At 42.9% G+C, this 14,925-nt stretch overlaps 1 protein-coding gene across 1 annotated transcript; it reads left to right on the top strand.

Moving 5' to 3' along the window:
• Positions 1-852: 852 nt before the first annotated feature.
• LOC118888865 (melanoma-associated antigen B18-like) lies at positions 853-1,893 on the top strand. Its single transcript, XM_036840389.1, has one exon. It carries the CDS (start codon positions 853-855, stop codon positions 1,891-1,893), a length of 1,041 nt encoding a protein of 346 aa, XP_036696284.1.
• The last annotated feature ends 13,032 nt before the right edge of the window (positions 1,894-14,925 follow it).

Genomic DNA, 14,925 nt, shown 5'->3' on the forward strand with positions numbered 1-14,925 from the left:
ATGGCTGCTAGGCTCAGGTTCCCCCTTACTTCCAACTGGGGGTTCTGAGGGAAATGAGAACTTGGTCTGAGGCCAGCTGACTCATCTCAGCAGAGGAAGAAGCCCCGGGCCCTGTCAGGACTCAGGTAAGACCCCAGTGTGAGTTCTGCATGACTCCTCCGCCTCCCAAAAGAGAGAGGGAGGCCCCCAGAACACCACCTCTGCTATAACGCTGGGAAGCCAGGTGGGCGTGGCCGGAAGCGCTCTCCCTAACTTCTGTCACACCAGCTATAGAGCCTGAGGCTTCGGTCTGAGAGGTGTGGTCTCGTATCAGCAGACGGAGGAGTCCCAGGATTGGAGAGGTGTCGAGGTGAGTAATCTTTGTTAGACCTGAAGGGATACACTCCTCCCAGAAGTGAAGCGGCCCCATAGAGCCCCGCCCTGTACCGACATGACCCAACCCCACTGTCGGCCCCGAGGGGCTCAAGCGTGGCTGTTATGCCCAACTCCTCCTCCACTTCCGCCTGCAGAATTTGTGGGATGGGAGTCCTTGGTCTGAAGGGGTAGCCTCAAATCAGCAGAGGGAGGAGTCAAAGGACTGGTCAGGAGTCAAGTTTAGTATCCTGGGTTAGAACTGAGGTGACAAGCTCCCGCAGAATAGAGGCGCTCCACAGAGTCCTGCTGGCCGCTGTCTCGTGGGTTCCTAAAACAGTACCCTTAAGGGGAAAAGCAGAGGCAGCTTTTCTTGGAGCCAAGGTAGAAGAATCTCCCTATCGAGGCTATACACACCATCTCTTCCTCTGTCTTCTTCGGTGACCTCTCATCAACCTTGGAAGATTGAACAACTGCCTGCAGTCCCTGACCAGAGTCATCATGCCTCGAGGTCAGAAGAGTAAGCTCCGTGCCCGTGAGAAACGCCGCCAGGCCCGTGCTGAGACCCAGGGTCTGGAGGATGCTCAGGCCACTGGGGCAGCAGCAGCAGCAGCAGCAGGAGAGTCCCCTTCCTCTGTCTATCCTCTCTTTGAGGACAGGCCTCAGAATATGCCTGTTGCTGGGACATCTAGCACTCCTGAGGAACCTCAGGGAACCACCAATGCTAGTGCAGCTGTTTCATGCACCAATTCAGATGAAGGTACCAACAGCCAAAAGAAGGAAAGCTCAAAATCCTCCAAGGGCACTGAGGACTCACGCAGAGATCCTTTACACAAGAAGGTGGTTTTGTTGGTGCAGTTCCTGCTGCAGAAGTATCAAAAAAAAGAGCCAATTACTAAGGCAGACATGCTGAAGTTTGTTATCAAAAAGTACAAGTGTCATTTCAATGAGATCCTCAAGAGAGCCTCTAAGCACATGGAGCTGGCCTTTGGTCTTGATTTGAAGGAAGTGGATCCTACCAGGCACTGCTATGCCCTTGTCAGCAAACTAGACCTCACCTTCAATGGAACGATGAATGAAGAAGAGAACATGCCCAAGACCGGGCTCCTGATGATCGTGCTGGGTGTGATCTTCATGAAGGGCAACTGTGCCCCTGAAGAGGAGGTCTGGGGAGTGCTGAATATGATGGGTGTACATGCTGAAAGGAAGCACTTCATCTATGGGGATCCCAAGAAGGTCATCACTGAAGATTTGGTGCAGCTAAAGTACCTGGAGTACCGCCAGGTGGCCAACAGCGATCCTCCACGCTATGAGTTCCTGTGGGGCCCGAGAGCCCACGCTGAAATCAGCAAGATGAAAATCCTGGAGTTTTTAGCCAAGGTTTATGATACAGTGCCCAGTGCCTTCCCATTCTGGTATGAAGAAGCTTTGAGAGACGAGGAAGAGAGAGCCCAAGCAAGAATGGCAGCCAGGGCTCGTACTGCTGCCATGGCCAGTGCACGCTCCAGGGCCACGGCCAGCAACTTCTCCCAGGCTAAGTGAAGTTCAAGGCTGGTTCTTCACTTTTTGGTTGAAAAGGTGCGTCAGTGTTCTAATAGTGGAGGGTCAGGGTGGGACTGAAGAAGGGTATATCCCTGAGTTCCTGTTGTGTATTGCTAACTTGGAATTTTACCTTTTTTTCTTTTTTATTTAGGTTATAGTTCAAATGATGAAGTCTGAGAAGATTGTTTTCCTTGTGGAAAAAGAGCAGTAACATTCTAAGTTGTGGATGGCCAGGGTGGGTCTATAGGGAACACAGTGTAATATCCTCTTTGTGTTCCTATTCTATATGGTAAACTTAGAGTTTAATCTTTTCTCTTCCTTTTCTTTTCTTTTCCTTTTTCTTCTCTTTTCTTTTCTTTCCCCCTTCCCTCCCTCCCTTCCTTTCTCTCTTTCTTTCCTTTTGTTATATTTTAAATGTTGTTTCTTTAATAGAAGGTATAATAATTTCAGAATCTAAATTTATTAGTGACCTCCGTTACATATTTATTAGATTTAACTTAATAGAGTTAAGATTAAGAGTTTTATTATTTTGTAACACAAATTGGGAGACCTTTCGTATTTATAGAACTAGAACAATAAAACATGGCATGGTAATTGGCATTTCTTTGGAAATGTGAAAAATTTTATCAGTAAAATTACTGGGATCAAAAAAATACAGGAGACTTCCAATAAAAATGTTAAAAAAAAATACAGGAGAAAAAAAGTTTAAAAAATGTGCAGTTCTTGGTTTCCCTTATCCATTTTAGTCTGTTATTCTGTAAAAATAAAAGATACATACCTGGATTTGCTTAGCTTATTAAAGAATGTAGGAGAAATAAAATATTTATAAACTAGAACTCATGCTCACTGGCTCATTCATTCTCCAAATATTGAGCATCTGCTCTTTGAAAATTATTGTGTTATAAATGGTGAAACTAGGATACAAAACACCCTGCCTTTAGAATTGTACAGTCAAGGAGCAGTAATTATACAGAGAAGATGGTGAAATACCCTCTAAGACCTAAAGGACAAGTAAGAAGGAGTAAGGAGGTAATGGGACAGGGATGGGGTTGGGAGAAGTGGGAGGGGGAGGGTGAAAACAATAAGGTACAAATTCCCTGGGGAACAGAAGTTTGGGGTTTGGGGAAAATACAAGTCTCTCAGTGGGATATCCTGTTAATTTAAGCTGGGTGGTAGACTAGATGAGGCTGTGGGACTGGTGAGCAGAGGCCAGGTATACAAACGGTGTTTCTCAGAGTTGGAGGACAAAACCCTGGAATGCAAACCTGTTCATAAGAGTTACTTTAGTATCATAGGCTTCCCTGGTGGCACAGTGGTTGAGAGTCTGCCTGCCGATGCAGGGGACACGGGTTCGAGCCCTGGTCTGGGAAGATCACACATGCCGCGGAGCAACTAAGCCCGTGCACCACAACTACTGAGCCTGCGCGTCTGGAGCTGTGCTCCGCAACAAGAGAGGCCGCGACAGTGAGAGGCCCGCGCACTGCGATGAGGAGTGGCCCCTCCTCGCCACAACTGGAGAAAGCCCTCGCACAGAAACGAAGACCCAACACAGCCATAAATAAATAAATAAATAAAAATTAAAAAAAAAAAAAAAAAGAGTTACTTTAGTATCATCAATAAACCAGAGGAAAAGCTCCTCCTCCGGCAGAAACGGAAGGTGTCCTGTGCTCTTGTTCAAGTGCAGCTGAACACAGAGCACAATCTAGTTGTTTTATGCATAGCGTCTCCAAGGAATTTATGAGAAGTAAAGGTGATACTCCCTTGAGGTGGAATTCTGAGAACCATATCTCAGGCATTAAAAAGGCATTTTAATTAGGCTATCTTGAGTATAATTTTGCAAACTCTAAGGGAGGGCTCCATATTAGGTGGTGAAGAAATGAATAAAAATAAAGGTGATTTGGATAGAAAGGCACCCAGGGGGGACATTGTTGGTCCTTGACACAAATTCTACGACCTCTGAGTTGCATCCATCTGGGGTGGACAACCCCACATACAAATTAAGTAACATCCTCAAATGGGGGAATTTATTTTGTTTTACCTGCTAAGCAGCTTTATGCGATCACTTGGTGGAAACCGCATATTCTGTGATATCTCTTGGATTAATGTAACATAAATCTTCCCAGAGGGGAGGGTGGTATCATCTGCAGTAAAAAAAAAAAAAAAAAATCATATGATAACTGCCATTCATTAAAGACCTTACTCTGTCAAGTGCTTCATATCCATTACATATATCCCAACAGTCCTACAAGATAGGGCTTATTAGACATACTTTGCAGATGAAGAACTTGTAATTTTCTCGAGTTCACATGGCTGATAAGTGAAAGAGCTGGGACTAGACCCCTGGTCCAAATTTTTCTAGAGCCCACACTATTCCGCTCCTCCAACCTGAGGCAGACCTTCTGTCTTTTCATTCTCTATTATTCTCACTACTCCAAATGTATCACATACAATTAAAAAACAAGACACTCTAGTCAAAGTACAAAAAGCGATCCTGATGAAGGAAGGTGAATATGAGAATAAAGCACAATTTGGGGATTGTCTGTGGGTTTCATATGCGGAGGATCCCCCTGTCACTAGCCCCAGGGTTCCCTGACAGGTGACTCTGCTCACATACTGGCACAGTCCTGTACCAGCACTTTCCTGAATTACAGCATGTTTCCTCTGGGTCTTCCCCAGTGTGCCCTCCTGCCCAAATCTGAACCTCATACACTGACCAGCTCTTCACTGTGACCTCTGGAGCTGCACCCTGTTTCCTGTGATACAGGCAGTCCAGAGTCATATGCCCTCCCCTTGATTAGAGCATTCCAACTCTCTGCATGTGTACAGTGAAGGTCCCATCCCTCCCAGTGGAACCACTGACAGTGAAGTCTAGATACCTGGTCACCACAGCCCCATCCCCAGCCCACAAGTCTCAGAGTATATTCCAAATGAGCTGGTGATCACAGTCTTATTTCTTACAGAAGATACTGGTTCTTGGGATATAACTGAAGTTAGATGGGGGGTTTTGTAAATGACCCAGATATTGTCAGTAGGATTTTGAAGGAATGTGTTATTTGAGACTGGCCACTGAACACATACACCAATGACTGAGCTTACAAAAGCCTCCCTCATAAGTTGAAGATGAGAAAAGACCATGGAAATCACTGTCTAACAAACATCTACTGAGGCTGAATTCCTCAGAACCCACAGTCGTTCTAGGAGGAAAAAAAATGTCAGGGGTTTCCTGACAGATACCCTGTCTTTGAACAACAAAGATCAAAATAATTCACCATCCTTCATACGCCTCTTATCTCAGTTCTTGCCCCAGAGGAAAATCCTGGTTTTCCCTTGTGCCTAATGTCACCTGTAAACGTGTCCTACACGTTCAGTCCAATCCGCTTGTACTTAGGAAGGCTCATGTGACTACGCAGACACTGAAATATGAACAATGTTTGTCACCTCCAGGCCAAGGAATTTGAAAGCCAGTATGCCACTTCCATGCTTTCTGTTCCATTCAGCAGCAAACATGGAGATCGCTTGTTGAGAAGCGGAACTGCCAATGGGAGCAGACTGGATCACTGGGTCATCTGACAGTGGAGGCCCCTGCCTACCCACATTGGACGTTATGTGTATAAGAAATAAATTTCTGTTGCTTTAAGCCATTGTGGGTCTGCAGGTTTTATCTGTTGCATCAGTTACTTTATCTGATTAATGCATACCTACAATTTAAAAAAAATTTTTTTTTTAAATTTATTTTTTGGTTGCATTGGGTCTTCGTTGCTGCGTGTGGGCTTACTCTAGTTGTGGTGAGTGGGGACTACTCTTCGTTGTGGTGTGCGGGCTTCTCATTGCGGTGGCTTCTCTTGTTGCGGAGCATGGGCTCTAGGCGGGCAGGCTTCAGTAGTTGCGGTGCGTGGGCTCAGTAGCTGTGGCTCGCGGGCTCTAGAGCGCAGGCTCAGCAGTTGTGGCACACGAGCTTAGTTGCTCCGCGGCATGTGGGATCTTCCCGGACCAGAGCTCGAACCCGTGTCCCCTGCGTTGGCAGGCAGATTCTTAACCACTGCGCCACCAGGGAAGTCCCACATACCTACTATTTTTGTGGTTAGATGTATTTAAATATTGTAATTACAAAGGTAACAGTACATATATTCTTGCTGCAAAAAATTCTTACAGATAGATTACAATCTCCCCCTTTCCTCAAAATCCAGCCCCCTCCTCAGAGGCAACCACAATTAACAAACTGATGTGTGTCATTTTAAAGCTGACCTGAGGCTTTTTCATATGTAGATGTGCTATAAAAATATATTGAACTTAACATGTATGATTAACAACGTACATATTGTTCTGCCTCTTGACCCTGTCACTTAACAAAATGAATGCAGAATATTTCCATGATAGCACACATAGATCCACCACACTCATTTAACAACTAAGATCCTTTTTCTTTAAAAAAAAAACATGTTTATTGAGATACATTTGATATAAAAAACTGCACATATTTAATATGTACAATTTGATGAGTTTGGACATATGTATACACCTGAGAAATCATCACCACAGTCAACGTAACAGACATATCCATCACCTCCAAAAGTTTCCTCGTGTCCCTTTGGTTTTTTCTTTCATGGTGAAAACACTTAACATGAGATCTATGCTCTTTCAAAAATTTTCAGTATTGTTAACTATAGGCACCATGTTGTACAGCAGATCTTGAGAACTAATTCATCTTGCATATCTGAACCTTTATACCAATTGAACAACTCCTCATTTCCCCCTCACCCCAGCGCCTGGTAACTCAGTTGATTCTCTCCTTCTATGAGTTTGATGATTTTAGGTACCTCACTTAAGCAGAACCATACAGTATTTGTCCTTCTGTGACTGGCTTATTTCACTTAGCATAATGTCCTTCAAGTCCATCATATTGTTGCAAATGGCAGGATTTCCTCTTTTAAGGCTGAATAATATTCCACTGTGTGTGTGCGTCCGTGTGTGTGTGTGTTTGTGTATGAATCACATTTTCTTTCTTCACTTATTTTTGATGGACATTTGAGTTGTTTCCATATCTTGGCTGTTGTGAGTAGTGCTGCAAGGAACATGAGAATGCAGACATCTCTTAGAGATCCTGATTTCCATTCTTTTGAATACATAAGAATGTATTCATTTTGAATACAGGTCATGGAAGCAACCTAAATGCCCATCAACAGATGAATGGATAAAGAAGTTGTGGTACATATATACAATGGAATATTACTCAGCCATAAAAAGGAACGAAATTGAGTCATTTGTTGAGACGTGGATGGATCTAGAGACTGTCATACAGAGTGAAGTAAGTCAGAAAGAGAAAAACAAATATCGTATATTAACGCATGTATGTGGAACCTAGAAAAATGGTACAGATGAACCGGTTTGCAGGGCAGAAGTTGAGACACAGATGTAGAGAACAAACGTATGGACACCAAGGGGGGAAAACTGCGGTGGCGGGGGGGAATGGTGGTGTGCTGAATTGGGCGATTGGGATTGACATGTATAAAGTGATGTGTATAAAATTGATGACTGATTTAAAAAAAAAAAAAGGTGCTGGGAAAACTGGATAACTACATGCAGAGGAATGAGGGTGGACCCCTATTTTATACCACTCACAAAAATGAACTCAAAATGGAATAAAAACTTAAATTTAAAACCTGAAACTGTAAAACTCCTGGAGGAAAACAGGGCTCCTTGACATTGATCTAGGCAGTGATTTCCTGGATATGACAGCAAAGCACAAGCAACAAAAGCAAAAATGAATGAGTCTGCCATGTTTGAAGAGCAAATTTTACAGCTCTATCAGCAAAATTATTACCTTTAGAAACTTCATCCTTCTGCCCTGTGTGAGTTCTACCATGAATTACTGATATCTGAGCAGGCAGTTGTAAAGCCTTTAACCAATCAGTTATAACTTTTCCATGAGAAAACTTAGTTCTTATCAAAGTAATAAATCCCCTATTTTTCCAAATTTACCCTGTGGCATGGCAGAACCAAACATTTATTAGTAGCATATGTATCCATTTTAAGTCTAGGACCAAGAATTGTAGCTCTAGCAACTGTTATTATCTCGTCTGCTTGTGCAGACCTAACTCTGGACAAAACATGGGCTTCCAAGATTTCATTTCACCACCCCACAGGAAGCCTTAAGTCAGGCACTTTTATCTCAAGTACATGACCCAGCAGTAAACATTATCAAGTCTGCATTTTAAACAGAAATGTCAAATAAATCACGCCAGGTTTTTCAAAATTTAGACTCCAAAGCTGTGGGGAGAGAGAGGCTGTAGCCATCTTCAATTATTCAAAAGCCTCTTCAGACTCTAGGGACAAAAACCAGAGGATCTAGAGAACAACGTGCAATTGCTCTGCCAGAAGTTATGACTGCCCTGTAAAAACCTAGAATCCACTGTCTACAATATCCTACTAGTTCCCTAATTATCTAAGATAATTTTTTATTTGCAAAATTGGCTGGCTCCTCGATTGTAACACTTGGCCACTTTCAGCTGACAACAGATGCTGTATTTTCCCTCAGTTTGGTAATACTGCACTTTGCCTAGGGCAGCCTTATGGCCCTGTGAAGAGAGGAATTGTAACAAAGTTTCAGCTTTGCATTGCTCTTTAGTTTCTGAATCTACCAGCAAATCATCTACATACTGCATGACTGTCCCTCTGTTAGTGGCACAAATTTCTCTACATTTTCCTGTAAATGACTAGAGAAAACAGTAGGAGAGTCCCCAGAGCTCTGAGGAATCCTTTGCCATAAATACTGTACTCTTTTGAAAGCAAACGCAAACAAGAATATAGATTTGTGTGCTAGAGGAACAGAGAGGGAGGAAAAAAAAATCAGAAGGCAGATCAACTACAGAGAAAAAAACACTGCAGATACTGGTACTGAAGTCACAAGTGAGACTAGTTGGAGGCTTAGGGACTATAGGGGTTAATGGAACAACAGATTTACTTACTTCTCTAAGATCTTGTACAAAATGATGTAGTGGTCAAAGATCTTCATAAAATATACCTTCCTTCTTTACTATAAGTATGGGAGTATAACAGGGCAAGTACTGTTTTCATTTTTTATTATCTCCCTTTTTCTCTAATTCTTTTATAACCAGTTTTATTCCTTACAAGTGAGCTCTCAACAAAGGATATTGTTTTATGCGTAGCCATGACATCCCTTTGGTAAGCTATTTTTATTGGTTCTATATCTCAAATTAAACCAGTATCATTATTCCCTAGGGCCCAAAGTGATGCATAGATTTGTTTTAGCTTGGGGTGCTTTTCCAGCATGGTATGACACTGCCACTTTCTGCCATACCCCATTTCATTCAGAAGGCACAATGAACCCAATCAGGTGCTTTTCTCCCCCTAGGGTACTCCACAGACACTCTGTCCAGTGTATAGAATGTGGTAACCTTTCATTTCCAAGGCATGTCTCTCTCCAGTGGGTTTACAGGAGGATCAAGAGAAAGTAAGAAAGGATTTTCCTTCGTCATAGGCCCTGTCTGTATGGGAACCATGGATGAAAAGGGACAAGAAGAAGGCTGACCCAAAATACCAGAAACCTGTATTGATCTATCACCAAATGAAAAGCGAAAAATCCCTGAGGAAATTTCAGAATAAGTAGCACCAGTATCACCAATTCCCACCCCCAAGATTCCAATATCTGTCCATTTTTAGCCATTTTGCCAATTATTCCCTAGTCTTCCTGCGCTTTCCTGATTCCCTGCTTCCTGCAACTTCTGCATTTGGAGTTTCTCTTTACAGTTCCTTTTCCAATGTCCCAGCTTCTTGTAAGAATGACATAGAGTCTCCCTTCTTTACTCCCTTCACAAGTTGTCCAGAGTAGGGGTTATTCCTCTACTAAATAGTTTTAACTAAGCAGCTAACACAACAATTTTTTTTTTTTTTTAATTTTATAGCTACTTTTTAAATTTTTATTTATTTATTTATTATTTTTGGCTGTGCTGGGTCTTCGGTTCGTGCGAGGGCTTTCTCTAGTTGCGGCAAGTGGGGGCCACTCTTCGTCGCGGTGCGGGGACCGCTCTTCATCGCGGTGCGCGGGCCTTTCACTATCGCGGCCCCTCCCGTTGCGGGGCACAGGCTCCAGACGCGCAGGCTCAGTAGTTGTGGCTCACGGGCCCAGTTGCTCCGCGGCATGTGGGATCTTCCCAGACCAGGGCTCGAACCCGTGTCCCCTGCATTAGCAGGCAGATTCTCAACCACTGCGCCACCAGGGAAGCCCAACACAACAATTTTTAATTTCTTCTTTCCTCTTTGTCTTTCTTTCGATTGTCAGAAAACAGCATAGCTGCTGCTAAGATTTGAGTAACAATCTGTCCTTGTCATCCTACCTCCTTCTGCCTAACTTGAATGTGGATAGTCATCAAGAGAGCCCAGACAAGTGTGCTTAGGGCCAGAGAGTGATTTTGATCTGCCTTTGGCCCTGAGCCAATAAATTTTGAGACCGTCTTAGCGAACAGCCAACTGAAATCAGTTGGGGGGACTCACTGGTTTTCTGGTTACACCTCTGCAACTTCTCTCAGCTCACCTTTAGCAGAAAGGCTTCAAGCATGGCTATCAGCAACCCTTCTTGCAGGTCTTTAAAGCCCTTGGTTCTTCCATACTTGTGGTGGTGGGGGGCAGTGGCTTCCTTTGGCCACCATACACCTTGATGCGGTAATTTTCTGGACCCTGACATGCTTGTTCCATCAAACTCGCCAAGCCAGCTAGTTGCAAAATTCCACACAGCAGGCAGTGCACATCCCCATGTGTGGGGCTGTAAACTGAAAACACACTGCAAAGTATTTCTAGGGTACAGTGAAAAAAGCCTTTAAATGAGTCACATCAGCTCATTGGAAAGGCAAGTGAATTACCTTGGAGGCCTGGGCAGCTCCTCAATGCTGTCATCGGCATTGCTGGTGATCTGAATAGGAAGAGCTTGTTGTTCTCATACTGAAACAAGAAAAATGTAATTTATATGGTCTTTTGGCTAATCTTCCCATGTTGACCTTTATCAGCTTAACATCTTTTTTTGTTTGCTTTGTTTCAAGTGCCTAGTGGAATTACTCTCCATCCTGTTGCCTTCATACGGGAACAGAATCTTTTATCCACATTCTCAATTATTCCATGATCATGTTGCTTTATCATTTCTGCTTTCCTTCCTACCTACCTGGTGTGGGGATGATATGGGAATCTTGTAGGTGAACCTGGGCATGAAGACATGAAGTGGACTCAGGCTAGGGCATGAGGTACACAAACCTGTGTCCTCAAACAGGGCAGGTAATTCATTAGCAGTTAACAAACTTATGCCTTAGTCCCTCTGTGCAGGGAAATCACTAATGAAGGGAGCCACACATCCAAAAGATCACTGCCTCCTCCTCTCCAGAAACTGATTTGAGTTAGGGAAAGATAAAGGAGAAGCAGGGGAGGGACTTCCCTGGTGGTCCGGTGGTTAAGAATCCACCTGCCAATGCAGGGGACACAGGTTAAATCCCTGATCGGAGAACTAAGATCCCACATGCCACTAAGATCCCATGCGCTGCAACTACTGAGCCCGCGTGCTCTGGAGCCTGTGCGCCACAACTAGAGAAAAGCCCGCAGGCTGCAACTAGAGAAGCCCACGCACCACAACGAAGATCCTGTGAACTGCAACGAAAGATCCTGCGTGCTGCAACTAAGACCTGACGCAGCCAAATAATAAAAAAAAAAAAGAGAGAGAGAAGCAGGGGAGCAGAGAGAGTTGGGACATCAGGGAAAGGAGGAGGGTTCTGTGACAGAGACAGTGCCTATAATTCTCTAATTTCCTCTTCCATTTTTCTCAGGTTTTCCTCCTGGCTATCCAACTTATATTTAATTTTTATTAAAAAAAATTATATTATATTTTATTTTTTTGATATTAATCCCATAAATACTAATAATTCATTTGGTTGAGATGAGGCCCTTCTGAGAACCTCTGAAAGTATGTTACTTTATCCAAATTAAAGGAAGCATCCTCAGGCCACTGCAAGACTAGATTCTTACAGGTATATCATGTCTAATGTGACAGAGCTAGTACCTAGTAAATACTGAGAAAGAAGTGGCTTCCCATATTTTTCCATCATCAAAGCTGATGGTGATCCTGATGGGATTTTAGAGCCCATATTACCATGCATATTTTATAGTAAAATCTTGAATTTGACGGGGTTGGTTCTTCTGACAAATAATCCAAAAGAGCACAGAGCTAGAAGGAAGACTTTATAATTTAAATCTCTTACCTGACTGTTGTGTGTCCACAGAACTTCTGCTGATTCACTTGATCCAGGAACTTACAGAAGTCTTGTCCTCATTGCCAGATTTCTTGGGGTAATTTATTAGAAACAAACTCTCCTGCCAACTAACAAATGCCTTTCTGCAAAATATAGGAAAGAGAGAAAACAGTTTTATTATTTAATAAGAATTAAACCAGAATGTGACACTCATCACAGGCAATCTGCTAAAAAGATTGCGAAGACGGAAAGAGAGCTCACCCTTTTATACCACCAAACAAATACAACCCATTACACCCATGTTCTCAAGATAAGGATAAGTGTTCCTCAAGTAAGAGGATGTGACAGCTCCATGTATTACACATACTTCATCCTAAATTCATCTGGTAATTGGGGCTGCCCTCTTTGTTAGATAATTGCCTTTATCCAAAGGAAAAATAAACTTGTCATACCTTTGTGAAAGGAGGCAGTTTTTTACAACTTGGAGACAGGTCAAAGTTAAACTCTTATGGAGTCTAGGAGGTGGGGTGCTAACTTCCTTGATATTTATATTTCAAAGAGGTGGCTCCCAGTTACTTGAGAAAAACATTCCTGGGTTGTAAAACTGGCGAGAGGCTTATTTAGCTTTTAAAAGATTTACATAGATCTCAATGAGGCAGAGAAAGAATTTACAAGTTTTTTAAAGTAAATGCTCTAAAAAACGGGGGAGGGGGAGGGGAGTTTCGTTTCTTTTTTGCCCTGGGAAAAATAAAATTTTCTTATTTTATTTTATTTTTATTGAGGTATAATTGACATATAACATTTAGCTGTGTTTAGGAACTGAGGCTGGCCTCTAACCAACAGCCAGCAACAACAACAACAAACCCCAAATTTCTTAGCACCATTGCCAACAAAGTGAGTCAACTGGGATTTTTCTCTAGTTGAGCCTTTAGATAAGAACATAGTTCAACTGACACGTTGATTGCAGCTAGGTGAGACTCTAAAGCAGAGACCACAGTTGAGTTCTACCCGGACTTCTTACACATAGAAACTGAGATAATAAATTTGTGTTCATTTATCCTGTTAAATTGGCACTAATTTGCTATGTAGCAGCAGTAGAAAATGGATACAAGAAGAATACTCTACTATACTGACCTAGCTATTAACCCTTTCTTTTGGCCTTTCTTCATTCCTTACATACCAAGTTTCCCTGCCTAAAGTGGTTACCTGGTAACAGTTAGAAAAAGGTTCATGAAACATTTGAGTGAGTAGGAGTTGTTCACTCCTGTCAGAGTTGAGGGTAGCTGGAAGGAAGTATGTGGAGCTGAAGTGAAGGCAGGCCTTGTTCTGGGCTGAGATGTACCTATGAGATAACCAAGTTAGTCCCCATCCTCCTCCAGTTCCCCTCAGCTTATGACCCTGTGGATTTATTTCTGGGTGACTTATTCCACATTTCGGGATAGACTGTCAACCTAAAGTCTTTCCCACTGGAGCTCCAAATACCATTCAGATAATGGAAAGCCCTCATTTACACATTTCCAGGGCACAACCTGCCCTGAGTGGTGTTAGTTCACTTGCTAGAGGAGCAGGCTCTCACAATGAGATTGTGCAAAGCTGCCTGCCCATTGTGGAATCAGGGTCACTCCCTGCTTCCCGACCTCTCTCCACTCAGAGTAGCCCTGACAACAACAAGGGAAAGAAATGTCTCCCTTGTACCATTAAGTACTCTAAACCCCAGTGTAAGCCTCTACAAAAGAGTCTCCCTGATAAAGAGCAGAATCTGCAGGATACCTCCACATGGGCAAAAGAAAAAAAAGAAAGGGAGCGGTGGAGAGGCCCTGGCTCCCAATTTCCTCACCCCACAGCAGGAGCACTCATTCTGGTGGAGAAGAAGGTGAGACACTGCCCCCATCACAGGTGGACAAGCTGGGACTGCCTCTAAGTCACTAATGTCTTCTTGGTTCTCTTCAGTGTGTCTATAATCAGCACTATATCCCCTGGTCACTATGTCTATAACACTATTGTCCAGGTTATGCTTCCTCAAAGTCTAGCGATTGACAGGTCAGTGGAGAGACTGGTGTAGAGGTAGATGGAATGAACAGATCATTGGCCCAGGTAGCTTTCTCCCAAGCCTGTGCGAAATCCCCATGCACTTTTCTTTTAAAGTGAAAGCCCGAGATGGTATCCAGGCCAACTAAGCTGGGGACAAGGGGACTGAAGGAGCTGCCATTTCTCAGAAGGAGCTGCCATTTCTTCTTCCTCTTCAGCTCACATCATTCCCATTCCTTCTGTTACTCAGTTGACTGATGTCCCCTTTTCCTTTCAGCCCTTTCCTTCCAGATGCCCTACTTGAACAATACTGGTATCTCTCTAGTTCATAGAAAATACAAAGTTTTTTTGCTCTCCTCAACTAGATGTAACTTTGAAAATTACCATAATATATATAAAAGAAGGTTTTTAGTAGCCCCCAAAATTGAATTTTGTGTCTAGTGTGAGGGAGTGTTCCAGTTGCATTATTTTTCAATTTGGATATACAGTTGTTCCATTATCACACCTTAATAAAAAGAGTGTTCTTTCTCCGCTTCTCTGCAATGGCAGTTTTAATAATCAAAGGTCCACGTATAAGTGGGTGTTTTAGGACATTCTATTCAGTTCTATTGGTCTATTTGCTTATATCGGCACTTATAACACAAATTTTTAATTACTGTAGTGTTTTTTAAAAAAGTAATTCTTAACATCTAGTAGAGTAAGTCCTCATATTTGTTTTCTTTATCAAGAGCATATTGACTCTTCTTGGCCATTTGCA

This window comes from Balaenoptera musculus, chromosome X (assembly GCF_009873245.2).
Source record: "Balaenoptera musculus isolate JJ_BM4_2016_0621 chromosome X, mBalMus1.pri.v3, whole genome shotgun sequence".
Lineage (NCBI taxonomy): Eukaryota > Metazoa > Chordata > Mammalia > Artiodactyla > Balaenopteridae > Balaenoptera > Balaenoptera musculus.

What these genes read in the sequence shown, in the direction of transcription:
- LOC118888865 (XM_036840389.1), top strand. Translation starts at nt 853, where the DNA reads ATGCCTCGAGGTCAGAAGAGTAAGCTCCGTGCCCGTGAGAAACGCCGC.